Source organism: Dacryopinax primogenitus, assembly GCF_000292625.1.
Source record: "Dacryopinax primogenitus strain DJM-731 SS1 chromosome Unknown DACRYscaffold_7, whole genome shotgun sequence".
Classification (NCBI taxonomy): Eukaryota; Fungi; Basidiomycota; class Dacrymycetes; order Dacrymycetales; family Dacrymycetaceae; genus Dacryopinax; species Dacryopinax primogenitus.
This window is the reverse complement of record NW_024467204.1, coordinates 594,816-602,794: the sequence shown is the minus strand read 5'-3', so window position 1 is coordinate 602,794 and position 7,979 is coordinate 594,816. Positions and strand designations below refer to the sequence as shown.

The 7,979-nt window shown below is 51.0% G+C and overlaps 5 protein-coding genes across 5 annotated transcripts; 1 reads left to right on the top strand and 4 right to left on the bottom strand.

Moving 5' to 3' along the window:
• Window positions 1–30: 30 nt before the first annotated feature.
• Window positions 31–1,259, bottom strand: DACRYDRAFT_106775 (uncharacterized protein; the record flags this gene model as incomplete). The annotated part of the gene is made up of 7 exons (XM_040768332.1): window positions 31–100; window positions 135–394; window positions 441–625; window positions 679–695; window positions 742–753; window positions 810–861; window positions 917–1,259. The coding sequence occupies 7 exons, from the start codon at window positions 1,257–1,259 to the stop codon at window positions 31–33; spliced, it is 939 nt and encodes a 312-aa protein (XP_040629607.1).
• Window positions 1,260–1,775: 516 nt separating this feature from the next.
• DACRYDRAFT_21709 (uncharacterized protein) lies at window positions 1,776–2,363 on the bottom strand. The gene is made up of 3 exons (XM_040772512.1): window positions 2,155–2,363; window positions 1,898–2,093; window positions 1,776–1,843 (listed from the first exon to the last, which is right to left on the bottom strand). The coding sequence occupies exons 1-2, from the start codon at window positions 2,228–2,230 to the stop codon at window positions 2,005–2,007; spliced, it is 165 nt and encodes a 54-aa protein (XP_040629606.1). The 5' UTR covers window positions 2,231–2,363; the 3' UTR covers window positions 1,776–1,843; window positions 1,898–2,004.
• Window positions 2,364–2,719: 356 nt separating this feature from the next.
• Window positions 2,720–3,208, top strand: DACRYDRAFT_106774 (uncharacterized protein; the record flags this gene model as incomplete). The annotated part of the gene is made up of 3 exons (XM_040768331.1): window positions 2,720–2,818; window positions 2,869–2,983; window positions 3,048–3,208. 3 exons carry the CDS (start codon window positions 2,720–2,722, stop codon window positions 3,206–3,208), a joined length of 375 nt encoding a protein of 124 aa, XP_040629605.1.
• A 589-nt stretch (window positions 3,209–3,797) lies between these two features.
• On the bottom strand, window positions 3,798–5,621 carry DACRYDRAFT_106773 (TPR-like protein; the record flags this gene model as incomplete). The annotated part of the gene is made up of 2 exons (XM_040768330.1): window positions 3,798–4,454; window positions 4,521–5,621. 2 exons carry the CDS (start codon window positions 5,619–5,621, stop codon window positions 3,798–3,800), a joined length of 1,758 nt encoding a protein of 585 aa, XP_040629604.1.
• A 305-nt stretch (window positions 5,622–5,926) lies between these two features.
• On the bottom strand, window positions 5,927–6,627 carry DACRYDRAFT_106772 (uncharacterized protein; the record flags this gene model as incomplete). Its single annotated transcript, XM_040768329.1, has 5 exons — window positions 5,927–5,956; window positions 6,004–6,075; window positions 6,124–6,250; window positions 6,300–6,436; window positions 6,487–6,627. 5 exons carry the CDS (start codon window positions 6,625–6,627, stop codon window positions 5,927–5,929), a joined length of 507 nt encoding a protein of 168 aa, XP_040629603.1.
• Window positions 6,628–7,979: the final 1,352 nt, after the last annotated feature.

Genomic DNA, 7,979 nt, shown 5'->3' with positions numbered 1-7,979 from the left:
AGATGCCATCAGATAGGTAGAGAATGATCCTTACTGCCTCCGCCTTAGTGACAACATCTTGCCAAAATCGATCTCGGGATTCTCGATTTCTTCCCTCCATCTTCTCATTCCACGCCCTTAGCTTTGGCACATACCCTGCCTCTGGAAGAAGGTTCTTGAGGCATGTCAAGGCATGCTCGAGTGCTTCCGATATGAATACTGCTGCTCTCCAGTGCGCCCTGACTGACTGTTGGGTGTCCTCACTATCCCCTTTCAACGTCTCGAAGTACTTCAATACAGCGGCGTCCGTCAATGGCCATCCCGGTGCGTCCAATTCTCGCATATTGATCGGTATACAGAACACCGGTTCATCCTCCGGGGTGGGGGGAATGCAGTCCCGTCGACCGTAGCCAACCTGTTCAGGAGCTTAGTGACAGCCATACAAAGCAACATCCAGATACCTCTTTCATCAGCCGGGACTTGCCCTGTCCAGAGGACGCGATGATGTTCAGACACCGCGAATAGGAAGTCCGGCGATCACGGACAACGTCCTCCATAATGCCGTGGGCTCGGAATTTCAGATGCTGAATGAAAGCTTTCCTGATCTCATCGTTCTGGAATGAGGTTTCAAATGCATTTGCAAGCTCTATAGTTTTCGATCAGTTCCGTGTCCATCAACTTTCAAGTCTAGCACCATACCAGTTTTAATCTCTGGGCTATACAGCGGTCAGAACGAGAATGTTTGGTTTTGAGAGTACTCACGTCATGGACTCCCTGTTTTTAGACCATCAGAACACACAGGCAGCTCGGGGAGCCGACAAAGGACTTACCGTGCCCTTCTCAGGCGCGTCTCATCTTTACAAAACTCTGCGACAATGAAGGCTTCCCCAACGGTGGTTACTGACGGTGAAATATACTGGATGGAGATTGAACTCACGGTGTTGAATCGCTGCGATGACATCATCGGCCTTAGGTTCTGCTTTCGATTGGAAGAATGTCTTCAGCATGAATTCTTTCCATTCTTCCCCAGCAGCACTTGCGTCAATGGATTCCAGCGGTGGTCTCATGTCCCCCCGAGACTTAAGGAAGGTGGAAGAAAATCGGGCCTTAAACGTCTTGGCAGATACCTCTAGTTGGTCGTAGATACCGTAGTAGGATGAAGTCAGGAACTTGATTGATGAGGGCATTGACCTGTATACTTGGAAATCGCCGGACAACGTGACAACGACCTCCTTGCGTATGTCTTCATTGGTCAAGAACTCGTTCAGACGTGAAGACATGGTGGATCAGTCTGAGGAATGGATTCAGATTCGGACGGAACGTTATGTATATCTGACACCACTTTCATATGTTTCCGTCTTCTTCCGTGAAGACCATGAGGAGGGCACGTGTTGAAGTTATTAATAATTCAGTCACCACCCAGACGCTGCACGACAACCTCCTTCCTTTGACGCCCTCTAATACGCGTTAAACAAAGTATCTCCGATGTACTGTCTGTACTTCTAGACACCCGGATGAGGTGGAAGTGCGCAGAATCTGGCGCATTCGGCGTTCAATACAGAGAGCATATGTATTTATATTTGCTGACACAGTGAAGTATCTAGCGCATACCCGCTCCTGTCGTCCTCCCTCCACACGGGCAGCACTGGTACGTCTTCAGTCAATCAGAGAGAGACGGACATCTACGGAATACGATCGCCCCAGGGATGACAGCCGTCCTCTCCAACTGCGGTTGCAAGGTCAGCAGGATCCGGCGGACATTTCGTGTCATCCCAGCCCCAACCTCGAATGCTAAAGCCGTTTATAGTGTGCAAACGGGCTTGGAAACGGCAAAGTATGAATGCGTCGAGCTCGACATTGATACCTGAGAGGACGACTGTGTTAGAAACTAATTAGGCGTGCCTGGTTATTCGCACACTTTGTCCTGTCCTGAGGGGCTACTTGACGGCGGACCGTCCCTGTGCGACACCAACTGCCTTACTCCTCAACATTAACATTGACCTACGTCTATCCCATCCAAGTCCGTCAACTGCGCTCATACGCATTCCAGTTGGAGTGGTGCAGAGGCTGTGACACGGTCAATTCTGAATTAGTGGTGGTAAGATACAAATGTGCTATCATACAGTCGTTATCATACAGTCGTAACATACAAAGTCATAATACTAGCAGACGTACCTCTTCTCATGCGGATTATCTTCCTCCTCTCTATGGACATGCCTCGACCGATCCCATTTCGATACTCATCGAACATCTTGTCCCACACCTGCACTGTGCGCCGTCATCTGCACGACGTCTTCGTACCCGACTTTCTTCACGATCCTCCCATACGCGCCCGAATTTGCTTGCTTCTCAAAAGTGGCTTAGAGCTACTAGATCCGTCTTGATCTTCCCGACAACCTGCTTGGGAGCGTCATACTGTTTGTATGCTTGCCGCTCCACGTACTCCCAGGCCACACTCCCCAGCACCGAACCCATCGACAACTTGATGGAACCCGACCTCTGATTCACGCACCAGCGCCTGTGCTTCTTTTCCCTGCCTCATTCGTGAGCGGGAGTATACTGTCGTCCTGTTCCATCCCGATGATGGGAGTGTGGAGAGCTGGACTGCAGAAGGACGCACGGATAAGAAACGGGCGAGCTTCGAAGGTTGGGAGCCGAGGTGAGCTTGTGCACTTCCGCATGTACCATGCAGAACGCTCAGAGGTGAGGATCCAGAAAGTTGCTCAGATTTGTCCATTCGATGCTCAAATGGAAACCGATGAATAGCAGCCCGCTCGAGACGTGGATCCACAAGAGCGGCAAAGTAGTGCTCTCGGGTGACTCTTGTCCTTCCATGCCTGTGCGTTGTCCTCCAACCAAGGTCATCCCGATGCTGATACTGTCCCGCAGTCATGCCGCGCACAAGGCGCTGTCATGGCTGTAGAAGACGCGGGTGTCGTAGACAGCCTCTCAACCACTCTCTCTTCCTCCTCCACATGGCGTTCTTTTTACACGTATATGCGGAGTGCGCAGCTACCCAACTCAAGCACGTCTGAACCAAAAGATCTCCCACGTCCCCCGCGGTGAAGCGCATGAGACGAAAGACGCGGATATGCACCCGGCGATGGAGGCGGAGATGAGCGGGGATGTATTGGAGGCTGAGGGGAGCCAGAATGAGTGGGCGGATAGGAAGGCATGCAGGGTGCAGTTTGGGCATGATGCCAAGTGGATGTGGAGAGACGACGACTGAGGAGGAAGGAGATTGGATCTTTGGAGGAGCCGAAGCAGAAGGGGGGGGGACGACAAACAGCCCGCGGTCGCGGGAGAAGGTACAAGGAAAAACACCAGCCGGGGCTGGAGATCAACAAGCACGAATAAAACACGAACAGTCGTAGAAGCTGGAAAGGGAAGTGAGGAGTCGTCGTTTGTTCTAGAGCAAGAGGAGGTGGTGGTATCGTGCAGCGAAACGCAGCCGGCCAGAAACGAGAAGTGGAAGGTGCAGAATGTGCGCAGCCGAGTCACCTACGTGAGTAGCTAACAGATCCGGCGATCCCCGCGAGAAACCGTCCACCTCTGACACGACGCGGTCCCGCTAGCTTTCCTTCATCAGCACTAAGATCAGCGTCGATATCCCGTGCGCAGAGACAACGGTGTGGGGAGGAAGAAGCGTAGGATACTCAGGAACGTGAGAGGGAAAGAGAGACGATGCATTGGTGCTGTACCGAGTGAATGGATGGATGACGTCCCACTAGAGCAAATACATGTTGTGGTGTACTAGTGACATTGCAGACTGAACAGTAAAGTTCATCCACTGGATGGCAACTGGAAAAGACGTTTGATTACTGTTGCCGCGCTCTGGCAATTTTGCTTCTGATATTGTCAATCGTCTCGGTGCACTCAGTCGCCGCTCTATGGGCTCCAACCGCTCCGAAGTCCGTTCTTGCACCTGTCAGACAGGCGATCGCATCCGCATACTTGCCTTGTTGGTGAAGAACGAATCCTATGTTGTATGCACAGTGAGCGATGCCAACGCGGTCCCCAATCGTTCGAAATCCCGCCCTTGCCTCCTCCAGAAGCCCGGTCGCCTCCTCATACTCCCCTTGCCAAAAAAAGATCTCCCCGATACTTCGTGTACACTGAGCGACGCCACGGCGGTCCCCAATCGTTCGAAATTGTGTCCTCGCCTCCTCCAAAAGCCCAGTCCCTTTTTCATACTTCCCCGGCATGCGGAACAGATCGCCAATACTTCGTGTACACTGAGCGATGTCAAGGTGGGACCCGATCGTTTGAAATTCCGCCCTCGCCTCCTCCAGAAGCTCAGTCGCCTCTTCATACTTCGCTTGCATACGGAAGATGTTGCCGATACTTTCAGTACACTGAGCGATGCTAAGGCGGTCCCCAATCATTCGAAATTCCGTCCTTGCCTCCTCCAGAAGTCCAATCGTCTCCTCATACTTCGTCTGCATACGGAAGATCTCGCCAATCCTTTGACTACACTAAGCCATGCCGCGACGGTGTCCGCAGAGCTGATATTTTTCTCTCGCACAAATGTGTTTCTTCACAGCCTCTTCAGGTTCCATCTGGTTGCTCAGAATTTCCCCGATTAAACTTAGACACATCCCCGCGTTTCCCTGGTCACCTTCCCTCTCCAGCTGTGTGCAGGCATATTCCAACAGCTCCGCGCAATCTCCTATGAACGCAAATTGCGAGAAATCGCCCAGCCGCTGAGTGGCACGCGTCAATGATTCCTTCGAAACATCGAGCATCCATTGTTGGTAACGTTCCCCCCAGAAATTCCAGAGGATGGAGGTGATGTTGCTGAACTCGGTTAACAGATGTGCTGTCACTTCACGACCCTTTTCTGTGCCGATATCCTCTACCTCGTCCGTCATTCGCATGAAATAGCCCCGTCCTTCCGCCAGAGGCCCCGGTCGTAGTGGGTGGTATCGCATCACGAACTCTCGAATGGGAGCCAAGCACCGGATCCGATCCTTCTCACGTATCGCCAGCCCGGTCTTCACCAGCACCAGTGCATTTGCTCTTGGTGCGTCCATTGATGGAACCACATCGCCTATAGAAGAAAGCAGCAGTCCAGTAGGCAAGAGCGAAAGCATCGACAGCACATCCATTGCTTGAGGATTTCTAGCCATGGTGCGAGAATTGAGGGACAACCGAATTGATACGTCCAGGCTCTTCAATCGCGTGTCACCATCAATCCCTAACAGTGATGTCTTCTCCGCATTGTACATCTCGATCAGTTCCGATGGAGTGGCGGCATGATCCAGCGTCGCCATCAATTTGATCGCCAGCGGTAATCCATCCAGCATCGCGAGGCGCGCATCGAGCTTCTTATCTTCGCTCGACGTCAAATCCATCCACGTCTCTCTTGACGCTGACAATGAGAGCGGCGAGAGAGGATCGCGGCAGATGCTCGTCCATCGCACAGTAGTAGGCGGCGTAGATCCTCGCATGGTGATCAAGAGCGAAACGTGAGAAATTTGCGCAATCACTCCAAGCCAGTTCTCCACATTCGCACTATCAGAGTTTAATACTGTCTCGAGGTTGTCGAGGGTGAGAAGCGCACATGGGAGCGATGCGAGATAGGCCGGCACAGACACGCGCGGATTCTGATCGTGCTGCAGGCGAGATATCGAGGCAAGCATGCTGGCGATTCCATCACACGTGGTCACTCCCTCCGACTCATAAATATCCGGTTCCCATCGTACTTGGCCACAATTCGTTCGTCGTTGATCACAGCAGCGGCGACAGAGGTCTTTCCGATGCCTCCCGGTCCGAGTATAGGTATATGGCAGTTGTCTATCTCACAGAGCCGGCGCACAATCGATTCGACCAGTTCGTCTCGACCATGAAACACCGCAGGATTTGCTGGCATCTCCATCAGTGGCAGGCCCGCAGGTTTAAATTTTGTGATTTAGGCCGGAGCATGCCGGGAAGAACCATGTGTGACTTACACCTCAAACGCAGTAAACCCGTTGCCCTGCTGCCTATCAGTCTTGTTACTGATGACAAATGAAGCACACCCACCCGTCCCTCCAATAACCCCAAACGTGAATCATGATCATCCAGTCGTACATTGGTTTGGACAACAGTCTTGAGCTGATGGGACGTCAGGAATAGATCCAAAGGATCGGGATCATCACACACCCAAAACTTGATTATAATTGAATTCAGATGTTCATCAAGAGCTCGGATGTGCTCTTCAGTCAACCCCCGATATCTTGTCTCCGCATCATCATACTTGTGCACCAGTCTGTTGAGGTCGTTCAGTGATCTGGACAAGGTCAATTCAGAGCCAAATTTCCAAGTCGAGTGGTACTCACTGTGAAAGCTGATTGAAGAGCTCAGTCGCAGCCGTATCCGCAGAATCTGGGCGTGACATTCGTTGGAGAACTTGCTCATTGGCAAATGCGGTTTTCTCCGCGAGCTCGCGACAACGTTTGTCTTGGCTTGCTAGCACCTGAGAAAGGAATCAGAATAATGACAGAGCAATCCGAAGACATTACGTACGCTTGCAACACCTGTTGCTCTTATGGTCATGTCTTCAAGCCACACCCTGACCGCTTCGGAACTTGATGAGATTCTCAATTTCATCTGGGAAAACTGTCGGCGCAATGAGGCAACCGCAGAGCCGGACGGTGTCTCGTTCATGGCAGACAAGGGTGCGCGTATGAAACAGTAGACACGGGAAATCCAATTGGTGAATGATGTAACAACGCGTGTTATGAGGGCAACCTGTAACAGCCGAGGGCGAGTAACTCGACGAGGATCGTGAGGTTCAAAGGAGAGGGCATTCACAGGGTGAGATATAGGGGAAGAGGAGAGGACAGCTTCCTTGGAGTCTGGCCGCTCAACCGAATATCTGCTGTCTGATTGATGTCAAAGTTCTGTGCTACCAGGAAAGCGAGGCTCTAGTTGTTGAAGAAGGAACGCGAGTACCACGTGTCACCCAGACTATGCACCGATATCCGGGTCGGGATTAGCGCCAAGATCAACAAAGGGACCGATAACGGCCACAAATCCTGAAGCCCATCGTGAGGCAGTTGGACAGAATACAGAATATTGATCGAGTCCATCAGTGGCGAATACATTACATTGTGGTGCGACAAGGAGAATGCCAAAATGCCCAGGATCAACTGGATATCTGATGTCGGATTGACGCCCAGATAAGGCCACGTTCGGTCAGGAGGTCATCTTGCTGGGCTGCTCTGAGGCCAAGGTGAAAAGAACGCACATGAAGAAGATAGATAGACGCATCTAAGTATGTTCGACTCCATCCATTCCGAGAGAATTAGAAGCATAAGATGCAAGTAAAGTGTTCAGCACAGCTTCCACATATTGAATTTAATGCTTCCAGCGGCTGTGCTAAAGTTAACGGAGAACAGTCACTGCAAAAAAACGGGTCCTTTAATAAGGGCAGTGTGAGTAGCGGAGGTCATGTGTGCCAGCCTATGCAACCTTTGAGTGAAGGTTATCAATGCTTGAGCTGAAGATTGCTAGCCCAAGTTCACCTTGATTAGTCTTGATATTACCTAGGATAGATCACATCATATAGATTGAATGATTTTTTTTTCACACAAATTATCCATTAGTGAAATGCAACCACATGAGTTATGTGGTTGCTTGTCTCCATAGCCTTGAATGCAATGCAAATTACTTTACCCATTCTTCTAGCTACATCCAACAAACTGAACACAAGGTATCCTCTACAGAGAGCTCTCTTCCCTATCAGCAGGGGAGGAAGTGGAGAGCAAGCATGGCTATATAATATTAATCAATATTAATGTAGTGAGCATAGGTACTAAGTTAATCACTTTGAAGACTCACTGAGAGGAGGGACCATGGCCAGAGCTTTCAGCCCATACTTCTTGACCACCTTCTTCACCTTTGGCCAGTCCTTGCCCATCCACTTCCCAACACCCTTTGCCACCTTGCCTGCCTTCTTCCTGTCAGGGCACCAGCTCATTGCTTGGTCAAGAGACATGACTAAGCCTTTATGACAT